Consider the following 18560-nt stretch of genomic DNA (forward strand, 5'->3'; position numbering starts at 1 on the left):
GAGACCCTGTGGGCCAGGGGCCAGGTCCTGGGGCCCAGAGCCCAGCCCAGCGAGCCCCATGATACAGGTGGGGCCAGCCCAGAGCTGAGCCAAGCCAGCCCCACTGCTCACTCTGCACCCCGCCCAGGGCCTCCCACCCCCGGGGGGCAGGACCCCCTGCTGTAGCCAGTGAGATGCTGGGGGTGCGCAGGGCTATAGGGGTCCCCACAGCTGCCAGGCCCGTGGCCCAGCCCCCCTGCCCAGTGCAGCCGCCCAGGCGGTTCCTGTATGGCCCGGGATAGGCAGGCACGGCGCCACCCGCCTCTCACCCGGTGTCAGGGCCCAGCAGATGATGGATGGGGGAAGCGGTTTGGGACGCCGGGGGAGGGACGGAGGGACTCCCAGCCCCGCCCTCCAGGCCCGGGCATCACCTGTTGCCCGGCAGAGCGGGGCGGGACAGGTTCCGAGCGGCGCTGGCTGCTGGGCGCCCCCTGGCGAAGCTGGGCGGCGCTGCAGGGAGGGCGGCGCGGGAGCGGCTGGTCCCGGAGCTGTCCCGGGCGCTGGTGCATCGCTCCCGGGGTCGCTGCACCATGGCGGGCTGCGGGGGGCCCGGCTGGGCGGACGGGGAGGTCCGCACGGGGGTAAGTGGGGCCGGGGGGGATCCGCTGCGGGGGAATCCCAGGAGGGGGTAAAGTGGGGGCGCCCCATGAATTGCCCTAGGGGCTGCCCGGCTTGGATCGGCCCCCCCGGAGCACTGCCCGGCTCGGGTCCCGGGGGCTGCGGAATCCGGGCGGCTTCAGCCTCCTCCCAGCCCCCCCGGCCAGGCTCCGAGCCGCTTTCGCTTTCCGTATGCTCTGGCGGCGCGAACTCTGCCCGTTTACACCCTGAAAGGGGCTCGGGGCGGGGGGGTCGGCTGGGACCCGCCTGCTGCCCCCATGTACCCCCACCTGCCGCCCGCTCCATCCCCCCCACCCCGCTGTCCCATGTCTGCTGCTAACCCCATCTCCCCCCGCTGCCCCCCATGTGCCTCTTCCACCCCCCACCCCCGCTGTCCCGTCTCTGCCAGAAAACCCCATCTCCCCCGCTGCCCCCCATGTGCCCCCTCCATCCCCCCGCTACGCTGTCCCGTCTCTGCTGCTAACCCCATCTCCCCCCGCTGCCCTCATGTGCCCCTTCCATCCCCCACCCCCGCTGTCCCGTCTCTGCCAGAAAACTCCATCCCCCCCCGCTACCCCCCATGTGCCCCCACCTGCTGCCCGCTCCATCCCCCCGCTGCGCTGTCCCGTCTCTGCTGCTAACCCCATCTCCCCCCGCTGCCCCCCATGTGCCCCTTCCACCCCCACCCACGCTGTCCCGTCTCTACCGGCAAACTCCATCCCCCCCCGCTGGCCCCCATGTGCCCCCACCTGCTGCCCGCTCCATCCTCCCACCCCGCTGTCCCATGTCTGCTGCTAACCCCATGTCCCCCCGCTGCCCTCATGTGCCCCTTCCATCCCCCCGCTACGCTGTCCCGTCTCTGCTGCTAACCCCATATCCCCCCGCTGCCCTCATGTGCCCCTTCCATCCCCCCGCTGCGCTGTCCCGTCTCTGCTGCTAACCCCATATCCCCCCGCTGCCCCCCATGTGCCTCTTCCACCCCCCACCCCCACTGTCCCGTCTCTGCCAGAAAACTCCATCTCCCCACACTGCCACCCATGTACCCGCACCTGCCGCCCACTCCATCCCCCCCACCCCGCTGTCCCATGTCTGCTGCTAACCCCATGTCCCCCCGCTGTCCCCCATGTGCCCCCTCCATCCCCCCGCTACGCTGTCCCGTCTCTGCCAGAAAACTCCATCTCCCCACACTGCCCCCCATGTGCCTCTTCCACCCCCCACCCCCGCTGTCCCGTCTCTGACAGAAAACTCCATCTCCCCACACTGCCCCCCATGTGCCCCCACCTGCCGCCCGCTCCATCCTCCCACCCTGCTGTCCCATATCTACTGCTAACCCCATGTCCCCCCGCTGTCCCCCATGTGCCCCCTCCATCCCCTCGCTGCGCTATTTCGTCTCTGCTGCTAACCTTATGTCCCCCCGCTGCCCCCATGTGCCCCCCTCCATCCCCCACTGCGCTGTCCCATGTCTGCTGCTAACCCCATCTCCCCCGCTGCCCCCCATGTGCCCCCTCCATCCCCCCACTACGCTGTCCCGTCTCTGCTGCTAACCCCATGTCCCCCCGCTGCCCCCATGTGCCCCTTCCACCCCCCACCACCGCTGTCCCGTCTCTGCCGGCAATCTCCAGCTCCCCCCACTGCCCTCCATGTGCCCCCTCCACCTCCCATCCCATCTCTGCCGGCTAACCTCGTCTCCCCCATGTGCCCCTTCCATCGCCCTGCTGCACTGTCCTGTCTCTGCTGCTAACCCCATCTCCCCCCGCTGCCCCCCATGTGCCCCTTCCACCCCCACCCACACTGTCCCGTCTCTACCGGCAAACTCCATCCCCCACCGCTGGCCCCCATGTGCCCCCACCTGCTGCCCGCTCCATCCTCCCACCCCGCTGTCCCATGTCTGCTGCTAACCCCATGTCCCGCCGCTGCCCCCCATGTGCCCCCTCCATCCCCCTGCTGCGCTATTCCGTCTCTGCTGCTAACCCCATGTCCCCCCGCTGCCCCCATGTGCCCTCCTCCATCCCTCCGCTGCACTGTCCCATCTCTGCTGCTACCCCCATGTCCCCCCGCTGTCCCCCATGTGCCCTCCTCCAGCTCCCCATCCCGTGTCTGCCGGCCCTATCTTCCCTTGCTGCCCCCCATGTGCCCCCTCCACCTCCCATTCCATCTCTGCCGCCTAACCTCGTCTCCCCCATGTACTCCCCATGTGCCACCCTGCCGCCCTCTCCATCCCCCCGTCCCGTCTCTGCTGGCCCCATACCCCCCTGCTGTTCCCCCTACAGGACCCCTCCCTCCACTGTCCCACTTCCCTTCCTCGCACCCCATATGCCTCTACTGCAGACCCTTCTCCCGCCCCAGAGATCAGGAATAGAACCCAAGAGTACTGGCTCCCATGTGCCCCTGCAACTCCCCATGTCTCCCTGCTGCACCCCCATATGCCCATGCTGCACCCCCATACGTGCCTCCTTGAAACCCCCAAATGTCCCCACCCCAATGTACAGAACTGCCAGCCCGGAACGTTCACAGATCCTGAGTTCTGCTGAACACTAATGGACAGAGATTGTGTTTGTCTTCTGGGCCCCCAGCTCCCTCAGGCCACATGTTCCCAAGCCACCAGAGCCAGAAACTTACTTGTTCTTTCAATGGAAGCCAAGAGCTGCATGCAGTGTGGTGGTGCCAGCTCTGGGGGGGAGTTAGAGCAGGGGGTCAGGGAGCCAGAACTCCTGGGTTCTATTCTCAGCTCTGGGAGGGGAGTGGGGGCTGGGAGCCAGGACTCCTGGGTTCTATTCTCAGTTCTGGGAGGGGAGTGGAGGCTGGTGGGTTAGAGTAAGGGGCTGGGAGCCAGGACTCCTGGGTTCTCTCCCTGGCTGTGTTTCAGTTCCCCATGAGGCAGGTCAGTTGGGGATTAACACATGAAGGTGTTTGAGCAGCTGTGGTGGTGGATACCGAGTTGACCAGCAGCTCCCAGGGCTGCACTGTGGCCAGTGGAACAGATGAAGGGGAATCTTGAGCTGGGCAGGGAGGGGATTTTCCTGCAGGACTTGGCCCCGGTGTGACCATGGCTGGGATCCTGAGTCCAGGTCTGGGGCCTGCAGGCTGGGGATTAAAGGGCTAGAAAAGCTGCTGGGGAGCGAGAGAGAGACTCCCCAGGGGGTCCACCAAAGTACTTGGCTGCCTAAGCCCCCGACTTGGGCACCTCCGGCCCAGCTGCTCTGCGATCCACCGATCTCCCGCCTCACTCTGTCGGCGCTAAACTCACTGGGCGCCCAAGTTCCTCAGGGTAACTTCCCCTCGGCGCGGGAGGTCCTGCCTCTGGGCCTGCACTCTGCACGCGCCCCTCGGACACCTGGCTCCCGCCTACCTGCAAACCCGGGCAGGGCAGCGTTCAGCTGCTTAAGTGATGTGTGGGGCCCGAGCCAGTTGGCCTGCACCGAGGCTGCTTATTGGATCAGGTCCCTTTCCAAATCCAGCCAGAGCAGGGGCATGGGGTCCCCCCCCATAGCTTCCAGCCTGGCAGGGATGTGGGGGAAACCAGTTCCATTCCCCCTTCTGTTTGGGGGGGAGGGCTTTGAACAGGGGTCTCCCGCATGGAGGGCTCTAACCCAGTGACGCTAACCCACCTCTGTACGGGTGACCCCTTTCACACAGCAAACATATGCACCCCCCCTTATAAATTAAAAACACATTTTTTTATATATTTAACACTATTGTAAATGCTGGAGGCAAAGCAAGGTTTGGGGTGGAGGTTCACAGCTCATGACACGCCCCCCCCCCCCATGTAATAACCACCCAACCCCTGGTTTGAGAACCCCTGGCCTGACCTCTGGGCTACAGGCTGTTCTGGGGTGGGGGGCTCCCTCCCTCTCTCCTTTGCAGCTGTTGCCCTCTGAATAAATAGTGAATGGGGGACAGGACCCAGGATCACCCCCTCCCACGTGGGGGGGCCCTAATCACTGAGCCACACAGGCATAGTCTCTTCACCCCACCCCCAATAACTATTTCTGTATTGCTCCCCAGTGGAACAGGTGGCCTGGGTCAGACCAGCAGTCTGGGAATGGGGGACTCTGGCTGGGAGGTGCCATGTGCCCCCCCATCACCCCAAACCTGGCGCCCTGGCTGGGCACTGCCTGGTGTAAACACACTGTACCAGCAATGCACCCGCCGCCCTTAGCACCTGCCAATTCCAGGCAGCAGGTGCAGGATCCACCCCCCGCCCCCCCCCGCCGCTGCCAGCCCCAGGATTCTGTACCCAACTGCCAGGAATTTGTCACAGGCCGCAACAGGCCCTTTGCCATGTGTAATCAAATCCCAGAGCCACCCCCCTCTGATCCCACGGAGCCACGGACTGGACAGGACACCTGGGCCAGAGAATGTGAAAAGGGGGCTGTCACTCCTGCAGAGCCGGGAGAGAACCCAGGAGTCCTGGCTCCCAGCCCCCCTGCTCTGACCCACCAGCCCCCACTCCCCTCCCAGAGCTGGGGATAGAACCCAGGAGTCCTAGCTCCCAGCCCCCCCTGCTCTAACCCACCAGCCCCTACTCCCCTCCCAGAGCTGGGGAGAGAACCCAGGAGTCCTGGCTCCCAGCCCCCTGCTCTAACCCACCAGCCCCCACTCCCCTCCCAGAGCTGGGAGAGAACCCAGGAGTCCTGGCTCCCAGCCCCCTCTGCTCTAACCCAGCAGCCCCCACTCCCCTCCCAGAGCTGGGAATAGAACCCAGGAGTCCTGGCTCCCAGCCACCCCCAGTAGAGTCACAGTGTGCGGGCCAGTTACACTGTCTGCCTGCAGCCCCACTGGGCATTGTGCTGTGGGTTCACAGGCAGAGATTCCTGCCTCTTGCCCCATTGACCCGGAGGGATCAGCGCGGAGCCCGCAGGACGCAAACACGGCCGGTCTGCTCTGCTCATTTCCCCTTGTGAGGTTTGGGGGGAGCCCTGGACCACCCAGGAGCCCTGTGCCGGCTCCCTGCAGGGCGTAGGGTGACCCTCAGTCTCCCCCGGCTCCGAGGGTCCCTGCACTGAACCCCTGTCTCCTCCCTTTCCCCAGACGACCATCATGGCTGTGGAGTTTGATGGCGGGGTCGTGGTGGGCTCTGACTCCCGGGTGTCTGCAGGGTAAGTGCCGGGACTCGGCCAGGGAAGAGGCCCCCGTGCGACGGGCATCGGGGGGGAATTATCACTGCTCACCCCGCCCTGTATCCCTGGTGCAGGGGAAGGCGCAGGACTGTTCCTCCAGTGTCTGTCACCCCCTCCAGGCCGGGGTCATGCCCGGTATTTGGGGTTTGGCCTGCGCTGGGACGGGCTCTGCAGTGGGGCCGGCTCGCCCCGGATCAGGCACGGATCGTCCTCATCACTTTTCGGTGAGATGCCTGTTCCGGTCCCTGGTGAATACAGGAATCTCTCTCGCTCCCCCGCGTCGGGACACTGGATGGGCTGTGCCTCGTTGTGAGGGGCTGTCGGAGCTTCTCCCCGTCTCCTGGCTGCCCAGCCGCTGCTCTCTGGGGGGCCTGGTTCCCACCCAGAGTTTGTGATGGAGACTCTGCCTTAGCTGGGTGCATGTGCCAGCCCCACCCCCATCCACCTGAGTCCTGTTCTCAGTCCCTCTGCTTCCCCCGGGGCCCAGCCGAGCTCTCCAGCCGCACTAGAGCCCCCCCCTTCCTGACAACCATCTCCCTGCACAGACCCCACTCCCAGGCTCTCTGCAGCCGCCGGGAGCAGCCTCCCAGAGCTATCATAAACCTAGTCCCAGATTTGGACCTTAGCATCCAAAATATGGGGGTTAGCATGAAAACCTCCAAGCTTAGTTACCAGCTTGGACCTGGTACCTGCTGCCACCACCCAAAAAATTAGAGTGTTTTGGGGCACTCTGGTCCCCCCAAAAACCTTCCCTGGGGACCCCAAGACCCAAATCCCTTGAGTCTCACCACAAAGGGAAATAAACCTTTTCCCTTCCCCCCTCCAGGTGTTCCTGGAGAGAGACACAGAAGTAAACTCCGTGGATCTAAACAGAGGGATTCCACCCTCTTTATTTCCAGTCCTGGAAACACAAGCACTTCCCTCTTCACCCAGAGGGAATGCAAAGTCAGGCTAGTAAATCTAACATACACAGATTTCCCCCGGACTTCTTCCTCCCACCAATTCCCTGGTGAGTTGCAGACCCAATTCCCTGGAGTTCCCCACTAAAGAAAAACTCCAACAGGTCTTAAAAAGAAAGCTTTATATAAAAAGAAAGAAAAATACATAAAAATGGTCTCTCTGTATCAAGGTGACAAATACAGGGTCATTTGCTTAAAAGAAATATGAATAAACAGCCTTATTCAAAAAGAATACAATTCAAAGCACTCCAGCAACTATAGACATGTAAATACAAAAAAACCATACAAATAACTATCTGATCTTTGTACTCACAACTGGGAAACAGAAGATTAGAAAGCAGGAAACAGAAATCACTTCTCATAGCTGAGAGAGAGACAGACAGAAGAACAAGAACAAAGGGCCCCCACACAAAGTTCCCTCCACCCAGATTTAAAAAAGTCTTGTTTCCTGATTGGTCCTCTGGTCAGGTGGTTCAGATTACTTCTTTCCAGGTGAAAGAGACGTTAACCCTTAGCTATCTGTTTATGACAAGAGCATCCACACACACCCCGGGTTCCAGCCCCGGTTCTCCTGCGAAGTGACCCACAGCCAGGCCTGGCCCTGCCCAGAGCCCAGGTGCAGCCTCTCTCTGCTGGGCAGGGGGAGCAGGATTGGGGTCTGCAGGCTGTTAATCCTTTCCCCGCCTTACACTAGAGCAGGGGGGTTGGCATGTGTCCCACCCCACCACGGGTCTGGGAACGGGGCAGGTCCTGGATTCTGAGCCTGGGCGCCGGGTCTGACTCCGGCTCTGCTCTTGCCGCTCTGGATTTCACGCTGGGATCCGGATTCTCCTCCCCAGGGAGGCTGTGGTGAACCGGGTCTTTGATAAGCTGGCCCCGCTGCACGAGCGGATTTACTGCGCTCTCTCCGGCTCCGCCGCCGACGCCCAGGCCATCGCGGACATGGTGCATTACCAGCTGGAGCTGCACAGGTAGGGCGGGGAGGCCGGGCGGGGGTCCCCTGGGGGTTCAGGGGTGGGGCTGGCGCTCACAGGGCCCCTTGTGAGGGGTGGCTCCTCCTGTTCTCACTGACACACACACCCTCTGCCTCTCTCCAGCCTGGACATGGACGAGGCCCCGCTGGTCCTGGCGGCCGCCAGCCTGGTGAAAGGCGTCAGCTACAAGTACAAGGAGGAGCTGTCGGCGCATCTCATGGTAGCGGGATGGGACCGGAAGAAAGGGGGGCAGGTGAGGCTGGGGGGGGCTGGCAGCCGGGGGCGTGGTCCGTCTGCCCCCTACGGTATCCACCGGCCTGGCCGCCCACAGGGCCTGGCTGCCTTGTCTGTGCTGTGACCCCCTCCCCTCGGCCCATCCCCATCTCCCTGCAGCATCCCATTCAAACCGGTTAATGCTCCAGAACAAGCTACGCCCAGGGTGCAAAGGGCACCTGGCCCCCTCGGGCAGACAGAAAGGGGGTGAACATTAACTGCCCCCGGCAGGGCTGAGCGCCGCATCTCACCCGCCAACCGGGCAAGGAGACCTGCCCTGCGGTACGTCCCAGTTGCTTTCCCGCAGGGCCCTGTGGCTCCTTGGCCTGGCCAGGCTTGGTAAAAACGCCCCATTAAGGTGTCCTCGTTCCCTCCCTTGGCCATCGCTGGGTGAGTCACCAGCCGCTAGGAGCCAGGCCAGCACCGCTGCGGGGAGTCTGAACCCAGAACCTCCTGCCCCATCGGTGCTCAGGTGGCCACAGGCTGGGTAGGCTCCCAAGGCCTGGCTGCGTGTCCGTGCCATGCAGGGCAGCGAGGAGAGACACCCACCCTGAGACCTGGCAGGGGGCCGAGGGAACAGCTGGTCATCACCGCAGTCAGTGCTTTGAATGTCGGTGTTAGTCACCCCCTGGCCACGGTGCTACAGCCCCCCTGCTCCCCACCCGCCCGCGCTGGGGCTCTCACCTGGCCTGTGTTCGCCCCACAGGTGTATGGGACGCTGGGGGGGATGCTCACCCGCCACCCCTTCGCCATCGGCGGCTCCGGCAGCAGCTACATTTATGGCTACGTGGATGCAGCCTATAAGCCCGGGATGACTCCAGAGGAGTGTCGCCAGTTCACCAAGAACGGTAACTGCTCCCACGCAGGGTTAGGCAGGTCCAGGGCGCGGTGGCCCCAATCCGGCCCCCAGGCAGGGACTGGCTGGCTCAGGGGGCAGGGAACAGGATATGGGGCCTGTCCCCTCTGGGGGGCGCTGTCTGTGATCCAGCCCCAGGGCAGGGGGACCAGCTGGCTCAGGGGGCAGGGAATGGGGCATGGGGCCTGTCCCCTCTGGTGGTACTGATTCACTAACCCCTCGTCTCTCTCTCCCCAGCCATTGCCCTGGCAATGAGCCGGGACGGCTCCAGCGGGGGGGTTATTTATCTCGTCACCATCACCAAGTCGGGCGCCATGGAGCAGGTGTTCCTGGGGGACGAGATCCCCAAGTTCTACGATGAATGAGTTCCGGGCCGGCCCCTCTTTTATACCCAATAAACCTCTCCGAGCACAGGCAGCGTGTGGGACTCATTGGACGGATACACAGGGCTGGAGCCTGGAGGGCGTAGATCAGCACTGAGCCATGGCGAGTTATCCTGATTTACACCTGCATTAGAGATTTGTACCCCAGCTCCCCCACTCCTGCCCTTCCAGGGAGCCTTCATAGAATCTGGGTTGGAAGGGACCTTAGGAGGGATCTAGTCCAACCCCTGTTCAAAGCAGGACCAGTCCCCAACTATGTTTTTTACCCCGGATCCCTGAGTGGCCCCCTCAAGGATTGAACTCACATCCCTGGAATTAACAGGCTGATGCTCTAACCACTGAGCTATCCCTCCCCCAGCCTCTTATCACCCCTCCCTCCCGACACCTGCCAACCCCCAGACTGGGATAGACGGGACCCAGCTCTGTTCCCCAGCCCTGGGTCGCTTTTGTGCGCCCCATATCTGGGGCTGCTCTGGCCTGGGCAGGGGGCTGGGAGCAGGTCCCTCACCCCAGTTCTCCATGCAGTGGGGGTTTCTGGGGGGGAGGGGTAGCCCCCTTTTCTACTGAGACACCTAAAGACACCACAGGCCCAGACGGTGGGAGGCAGCCCAGGCTGAGCTTGCTGGTGGCGGCGAGTGCTGACCAAGGGGGGCATGGGAGAGACGAATTTGGTGTGTGGAGGGGCGCAGTGTTGGTAGAACAGTCTCTAGTCCCAGCCAGGCTCGGGGCGTGCCCAGCGTTGTGTTTGTGCAGGTCCTACACCAGTTCGGGGTCACTGTGCACCCCAAAGCTGCGGCTCCGTGATCCCTCTTGTTTTCTAACCGGGAGGAGAATGGAACAAATCTGTTTTCTGGAGCAGGTGAGGAGTGGGGGTCAGAGGGGTGGGGAGGGGTGGTCAGAGCATCCCCCCAGGGACACACACGGGGCAGGGACAGCAGCAAAGGGGATTATTATCGAGGAACACAGGGATTGCTGCAATGGATCAGACCCCAGGTCCACTTAGCCCAGGCTCCCGTCTGCACCAGTGACCGGCGCCGGCCGGGGCAGAGCCAGGGGCCCCCAGGCCGGGCTCCCATCTGCGCCAGTGACCAGTGCCGGCCAGGGCAGAGCCAGGGGCCCCCAGGCCGGGCTCCCGTCCGCGCCAGTGACCGGTGCCGGCCAGGGCAGAGCCAGGGGCCTCCGGGCCCGGCTCCCATCCGCGCCAGTGACCAGTGCCGGCCAGGGCAGAGCCAGGGGCCCCCAGGCCGGGCTCCCGTCCGCGCCAGTGACCGGCGCCGGCCGGGGCAGAGCCAGGGGCCAGGGCCTGCAGGATCAGCTGTGGGACCATCTGCCCCACCTCTGGGCTCCTCCTGGTCTGTGATCTCAGAGATTGGCTTGGGCCCTGCACCGCAAGGTTTGAGATCCCTGCCCGTTGTCAGCATGAACCAGTCTGGCCCTGGATAGTCTGTGAGCAACAGAAATGGCCTGCCCCTTTGTGAGTTTTAGTTCTTGGGTTCAGTGACATCCTGTGGCAGGGAGTTCCACAAGGTAATTACACAGGGTGTGGGGGGAAATGTTGCATTTCATCAACACTTGTCACAGACTCACAGATTGTGCCCACTCATGGCCCCTTGCGGTCCGTGGGGGTGCCCCCTTCAGTGCGACAGCCCTTCTCGGGAGTCCACTCTCTCCTGGGGTCAGGCCCCTCCACCTCCTGGAGCCGCACCTCTCTGAGCCTTAGCACATCTGTCTCTGCCGTGGGCCCCTCAGGGAGTCCCCTCACTCTGGGCCCCCTGGGCCTCCTAACCCCCCCTCCCCCCCAGCGCCCTGTTCTCTAGCCCGGAGCGACTTCCAGCAAGCATAAAACGAGGGTTTATTGAGGGTTGAATCCAGCATGGGAACCTCTCAGGGCCTCAGGCCTGGCCCCCCTCAGCCCAGCACATCCCAGTCCCCCTGCAGCCAGGGGGGCTCTGCCTGCTCCCCCTCCAGTCCAGACCCCCCTGCTTCCCAGCTGGGCCTCCCATATCCCCGGCCCCAAGCCCCTCTGTCCATTGGCTTCTCTCCAGGGAAACAGGGTCAAAAACAGGGTGACCTGGGTCTCCTCCCCTCTCAGCCCCCCTCTGGCTGGAGCCGGCTGGTCAGGTCACCGGGGTCCTCTCTCCACAGCCCATTGTCCTCCCAATGGCCAGAACCGGCTGTGACTCCTGAGCTGGGTCTCCGGGTCACCAGGTCACCAGTCGCTGGGGTCTCCGTCCTCCAGGCCATCGGCCGGGGTCCCACGTCCCCTCTCCGGTCCTGTGTCCCAACAAACTCCCTCTCCTCTCCCCTCGTTAAACCAGTAACACCCGGGGAAACTGAGTCCCACCCCCTCTGCATGCAAATGATGGGAAAACACAGAAAACCCCAAGAACCCCCCCCACACTTTGTCACAGCACTTCCCAAGCAAGTCTGCCAACCTTCTCCGTCGGGCCCCTCTTGAGAAGTCACCTCTTCCGTAAGGCGCACGCACAATAACCAGCCCCACATGCTAAAACATGAATTACGCCCCCCCAACAATCATGAGATTGGCTAAAAAACCATGAGATTTACAAAAATGGGGGCATTTTATTTGGTTTCTGAGTTTTTATCCCGGGCACCAGCATGACCTGACCCCCCCCCCCCAGCTCAGCCTGTGTCTTTGCCCCTGGATGCCCCATGCCCAGCTAAGGCCGTTCTGGGTCTCCCATCCCAGCGCTGCCCCAGGGCAGGCGGGAGAGGAGGCCCAGGCTGGGGCACACAGGCAGTGTTTAACGCACATGGGATTTCTCTGTCCCAGCTGCATCAGACACCAGCTCCCTGCCCGGTCGGATGGATGCCCAGGCGGGGTTATGGCAAGGCAGCAGCACCCCCGGAGCCCAGCCAGGGAAGGTTTCTCCTCTCCCGGGTGATTTCTCGGAAAGGGCCTGACTCACAGGCGGGTGATAAAGCAGCTGCGGGCTCCTTCTAGTGGCTAATCAGGGTGGGTTGTTTACTGGGTCTGTAGCCAGCAAATCCCCTGGCAGCCGGGCCTAGGCAGGCAGCACAAAGACCTAGCAAGGCAATCACTGCAGGGGGAATTCTGTGCCCCAAAATCAGAAAGTCAGCACACAGTATTTTACAATTCTGCATATTTTATTTCTCAAAATAACACAATATAATAATTCCGGTTTCAATTATTTTTTGTGATTTATTTCAAAGTACCTGTCACAAGTATGTCTGTAACAGTACAGACAACAAAGGTTCAGGAAATGGTTTTTTGACACCTAGATTCCTTACTAGGCATATCAGTACAGACCTTTGAGTAATTCATTTCAACTGCAATACAGAACTGGATTCCCGCCTGTTGTCCCTGCCCATTATCAGCATGAACCAGTCTAGCCCTGGATAGTCTGTGAGCCACAGAAATGGCCTGTCCCTGTGTGAGTTTTACTTAGTTCTTGGGCTCAGTGACGTCCTGTGGCAGGGAGTTCCACAAGCTAATTACACCGCGTGGGGGGGGAAATATTGCATTTTATTAGCACTTCCCAAGCAAGTCTGCCAACCTTCTCAGTTTCCCCTTCAGAAATCACTTCCATAAGGCACACGCACAATAACCACCCCCAAATGTTAAAACACCATGAATTACACCCCCTAAAAATCATGAGATTGACTAAAAAATCATGAGATTTACAAAAATGGGGGGGAGTTGGTTTCTGAATCTTTCAGGTTTGTGGGTTTAAGCTTTTATTTGCAAACACCAGGGTGACACTTGCTTTAAAACAAATAATCACACTGAAATGCTCCCCTACTCCCAGGACTCCAGGAGCTGGAACTTTATGCCAAACCCCCAAATATCACAAGCTTTGTGACAAAATTGTGAGTCTTGGCAACACTGCGACCCACTGCTGCAGCCGCTCAGCCCATCCTCGTTAGGTCAGCTCATCAGGGCAGGGGCTGTCAGGCCGATGTGTTTGTCCAGCACCCAGCACAACAGGGCCTGGGCTGGGCTCTGGCCTTTTGGTGTCACTGCAATGGAAAATCCGACTCCTTTAGAGCAGCAGAAGTAGCTCAGGGTTGCAGCCCCCCTGCCATTGCTAATGATCCTTGTGTCCTACGGGGCCTTACAAAGCACACGCAGCCCCACGGAAATGCAGCCACCTCTGGGGAAGAGCGCATCAGCCAGACACTCGGTGGAAACACTGGCCGAGGACAGTGGGCGAAAGCCCTGCACCTATGGAAAGCGCCTTGTGGGATCTGTAATATCCATGCAGGGGGCTGGGGATGTCAGGTCTCACCCAGGGACCCCCATGCACTGACCTGTCTGGTGGTCCAGCCCAGGGGAGGAAGCTGGAAGGAAGCTGCAGTTTCAGGGTCTCACCCTGATACTCACAGCCCTGAGTCATCCCCTCTTGCTGCTGCGTCTGGCCATGGCTGCCTGATCCCAGCACCGGCCGAGCTGACCCTTCCTCAGCCAGACTGCAGGCACTTTCGCTCTCCCCACTGGGCCTTTCCCCTGGTCTTGTCCAGACTTGGGAGCCCCCTTCCAGCACCAGGGAGAGCGTGTGTCTCTGGGCCAGGGGAACATCAGCCCCCACTCGCAGGGCCGGTGCAACCATTTAGGCAGACTAGGCGGTTGCCTAGGGCGCCGAGATTTGAGGGCGCCAAAAAGCGCCCCCCAATTTTTTTTAAATGGTTGAGCAGCCGCTGCTGCTGGGACACAGAGGGAGTCTGAGCTGCCTGCGGCAGCCAGCAGCCCAGGGGGTCCCCTGGGTCAGGGCACCTCCGCGGCAGCCAGCAGCCCAGGGGAACCCCAGGTCAGGGCACCTCCGCGGCAGCCAGCAGCCCAGGGGAACCCCAGGTCAGGGCACCTCCACGGCAGCCGGCAGCCCAGGGTGTTCGGAAGGGGCGGCAGGCAGCTCCCGTGGAGCTACCTGCCCAATCAGGGCATAGTGGGGGGTGAGGGGAGGGTTGAAGTATGGCTGATAAGAAACCTTATCACTGTTTGGAATGGTCAGTGTCCCCCTTAGAAATGCTAACAAGCTTATTCAGCGAAGTTTTGATGTACTGGATACATGATATTAGATCGTCAATTAGGCATCCACGAGATAATTTAAGAGTAAATGTCTTTTAGTTTGAAGTACCACGGGACACTAATCTGTCCATTGCCCTCTCCCTCCTGTGTTACTGCTTGAAGCAGAATCCTGGGTAACAGTAATGGGGATGCTGGTAAAACCTTTTAAAATATTTCCCCTTTATAATGCCACATTTTTAATACAATTTTAAAATTAGATCCCATAATTTCAAGGCATCGATTTCCCCGTTTGGACAATTAAATTGCAATTGTCGGCATGAGCATCATTTTAAAGCTGGGTTTTGAAAATCTAATTTAACTTCAAAAATGAATGGCCAAAAGATGGGCACGTGAAGGAAGGTAAAAGTAATGAACCCAGGGTCTAGCATTCACTCCCAACGCCGCAAGAGAGCTGAGGGGTTTCCAGAGGACTCCGACCCCACTATAGTGTATCATTCCAACGTGAGAACATAGTTACTGCAGATAATAAATAATAAGTTACCTGGGTTGGAAATAGATCTTTGTGGAAGGGAAAGCAGGAAACTTGTCTTTTTGATTACAGAATTATTTTGCTTCTGGATCCATTAAAATCATAACCGATTTTTTGGGGGAGGGGATGTGGGGAAGAAACTCTTTTCTCTACTAGGTTTGTTTATAGGCAGCTGAAAAGAGAAGTTAACCGGCTTTGCACAGAACTGAAACCTAAAGGTCTCTCCTCCCTCCTTCTCTGCTCTGACCCCTCTGGGCTATTCCAAGTTAATTGTCATCTAATTGCCCAGCAAAGAAAGAGACAGTGGCAGCAATTAGACATAGCGCCCCCCCCCCCCCCAGTTCAGGAGTCATTAACACAGTACAAAGATATGCTGCATGCTTTCCGTGCCCCCAGGCCTAATGAGGGACTGGGGGCAAGAGGAGCAGGGCAGAGCCCCTAGGGAGTGAGCCGCAGAGAGCCAGTGCCCAGCAGGCTGACAGGGCAAAGGGGCTGCAGGGGCGTCCCCACTGCTATTTAAAATGCAGATCCTGCAGTGGGATCTCTCCATGGGACAGAGCCGGTTCCTCTCAGCAGCTTCTGTCCAACAGCTCTTCCTTCTGCAGCTGCTCTCTGTGCTCCAGCTCCAGCCATGGCAGCTGAACCCCCTGTCCTGACTGCAGCCAACCCCTCACCCCTGTATCCAGCCAGCCCCTCAGCCCCTGCCTACAACCAGCCCCACACCCCCTGTCCTGACTGCAGCCAACTCCTCATCCCCTGCCCTGCCTCCAGCCAGCCCCTCACCCCTGTATCCAGCCAGCCCCTCACCCCCTGTCCTGCCTCCACTCAGCCCCACACCCCCTGCCCTGCCCACAGCCAACCCCTCACCCCTGTATCCAGCCAGCCCCTCATCCCTTCCCCTGCCTCCAGCCAGCCCCTCACCCCCTGCCTTACCCGCAGCCACCCCTGCTGCACCCCCTGCCCACAGCCAGCCTCACACCCCCTGCCCTGTCTCTAGCCAGCCCCACACCCCTGTATCCAGCCAGCCCCACACCCCCTGCCCTGCCTGCAGCTAGCCCCATACCTCCTGCCCTGCCCACAGCCAGCCCCACACCTCCTGTCTCCAGCCACCCCACACCCCCTGCTCTGCTCACAGCCAGCCCTTCACTCCCTGCCCTGCATGCAGCCAGCCCCTGCTGCACTCCTTGCCCTGTCCATAGCCAGCCCCACACCACCTGTCTCCATCCAGTCCCTGCTGCAGCCCCTGCCCTGCTTGCAGCCAGCCCCACACCCCCTGCCCTGCACGCAGCCAAGTCCCGCACCCCCTGTCTCCAGCCAACCCCACACCCCATCTCCAACCAGCTTAGCATCCCCTGCCCTGCCCAGAGCCAGCCAGCCCCACACCCTGTCAGGTTATTCAATTATTTTCATTAAATATGTAGGCTAAATAATGAAAATAATAAATTTTCAAGCCGAATATGTATTAATTCTAATGAACAATGCCACATTATGCAGTACTTATTTTTGAAAGTTTATAATAAGCAATGCTCTGGAGGGAGGGGTGGGGGCAGAGGGCGCAAGGTGGAAGTTTCGCCTAGGGCGCAAAATATCCTTGCACCAGCCCTGCCCACTCGCTGGGATGCAGGGTGACCCACCCCTCCAAAGGGGACTTTATCCCGGGCACCAGCATGACCTGACACACACACACACGCGCCCCCAGCCTTTGTCTTTGCCCCCGGATGCCCCATACCCAGCTAGGACCGGTTCTGGGTCTCCCATCCCAGCGCTGCCCCAGGGCAGGCGGGAGAGGAGGCCCAGGCTGGGTCACACAGGCAGTGTTTAGCGCACACGGGATTTCTCTGTCCCAGCTGCATCAGACACCAGCTCCCCGCCCAGCCGGATGGATGCCCAGGCTGGGTTACAGCGAGGCAGCAGCACCCCCCCCCCCCCCCCGGAGCCCAGCCAGGGGAGGTTTCTCCTCTCCTGGGTGATTTCTCGGAAAGGGCCTGACTCACAGGCGGGTGATAAAGCAGCTGCGGGCTCCTTCTAGTGGCTAATCAGAGCGGGTTGTTTGCTGGGTCTGTAGCCAGCAAAGCTCCATGGCAGCCAGGCACCACAGAGACAGCAATTAAATCACTGCTGGGGGAATTCTGTGCCAAAATATTAAAAAAATTCTGCATACAATACTTTAAAATTCTGCATATTTTGACAAAATAACACAATATAATCACACCAGTTTCAATTAATTTTTTTAAAATGTATTTCAAAATACCTATCTGCAAGTATATTGTAACAACATAGACAACAAAAAAGACTCAGGGTAATAATTCATTTAAACTACAATAGAGAACCGGATTTCCCACCCACCTCAGAAGCAGTGCAAATGCTGAAGGGAGTCAAGGGTAACGGAGGAGCTGAGGGAGAGGGAAGTAACTGCTGGGCAGGAGCCGGGGAGTGAACCTGGAGGGTTGTTGGGGGTGGGTGGGAGACATGTGGAACAGGGTTTTGGAGGGGAGGGGCAGGATTGTTAGGGAGCCTCCCCCATGAACACTGGCTGACCCTGAGCATCTCCCATTTGGTCAGGCACAGTACAGAAGAAGACCTCAGTAACAGGGAAACGGGGGAAATGGAGAGGGGCTCACTGATTCACAGATCAAACCCAGAAGTTATTCCTGCCCCATGGAGCTTTCCCCAGGCTGCTGATGGGAACAGTGCTACCACAGTATCTTGCCAGCAAGTTAAAGAAGTCTGGGCTGGATGAATGGACTATAAGGTGGATAGAAAGCTGGCTAGATCGGCGGGCTCAGCGGGTAGTGATCAACGGCTCCATGTCTAGTTGGCAGCCGGTTTCAAGTGAAGTGCCCCAAGGGTCGGTCCTGGGGCCAGTTTTGTTCAATATCTTCATTAATGATCTGGAGGATGGCGTGGACTGCATGCACCCTCAGCAAGTCTGCAGATGACACTACACTGGGAAGAGTGGTAGATATGCTGGAGGGCAGGGATAGGATACAGAGGGACCTAGACAAATTAGAGGATTGGGCCAAAAGAAACCTGATGAGGTTCAACGCGGACAAGTGCAGAGTCCTTCACTTAGGACAGAAGAATCCCATTCACTGCTACAGACTACAGACCGAGTGGCTAGGCAGCAGTTCTGCAGAAAAGGACCTAGGGGTTACAGTGGACGAGAAGCTGGATATGAGTCAACAATGTGCCCTTGTTGCCAAGAAGGCTAACAGCATTTTGGGCTGTATAAGTAGGGGCACTGCCAGCAGATTGAGGGATGTGATCATTCCCCTCTATTTGACATTGATGAGGCCTCATCTGGAGTACTGTGTCCAGTTGTGGGCCACACACTAGAAGGAGGATGTGGAAAAATTGGAAAGAGTCCAGCGGAGGGCAACAAAAATCATTAGGGGGCTGGAGCACATGACTTATGAGGAGAGGCTGAGGGAACTGGGATTGTTTAGTCTGCAGAAGAGAAGAATGAGAGGGGATTTGATAGCTGCTTTCAACTACCTGCAGGGGGGTTCCAAAGAGGATGGATCTAAACTGTTCTCAGTGGTGGCAGATGGCAGAACAAGGAGCAATGGTCTCAAGTGGCCGTGGGGGAGGTTTACGTTGGATATTAGGAAAAACTTTTTCACTAGCAGGGTGGTGAAGCACTGGAATGGGTTCCCTAGGGAGGGGGTGGAATCTCCTTCCTTAGAGGTTTTTAAAGTCAGGCTTGACAAAGCCCTGGCTGGGATGATTTAGTTGGGAATTGGTCCTGCTTTGAGCAGGAGGTTGGACTAGATGGCTCCTGAGGTCCCTTCCAACCCTGATATTCTATGATTCTACCAGAAC

The 18560-nt window shown here is 59.6% G+C and overlaps 1 protein-coding gene across 1 annotated transcript; it reads left to right on the forward strand.

Moving 5' to 3' along the window:
- The first annotated feature begins 320 nt into the window (after positions 1–320).
- PSMB9 (proteasome 20S subunit beta 9) lies at positions 321–9231 on the forward strand. The gene is made up of 6 exons (XM_050920295.1): positions 321–620; positions 5668–5735; positions 7555–7686; positions 7813–7942; positions 8669–8810; positions 9056–9231. Exons 1-6 carry the CDS (start codon positions 336–338, stop codon positions 9181–9183), a joined length of 885 nt encoding a protein of 294 aa, XP_050776252.1. The 5' UTR covers positions 321–335; the 3' UTR covers positions 9184–9231.
- The last annotated feature ends 9329 nt before the right edge of the window (positions 9232–18560 follow it).

The sequence above is a fragment of the Gopherus flavomarginatus genome, chromosome 12 (genome assembly GCF_025201925.1).
Source record: "Gopherus flavomarginatus isolate rGopFla2 chromosome 12, rGopFla2.mat.asm, whole genome shotgun sequence".
In the NCBI taxonomy this organism is placed as follows: domain Eukaryota; kingdom Metazoa; phylum Chordata; order Testudines; family Testudinidae; genus Gopherus; species Gopherus flavomarginatus.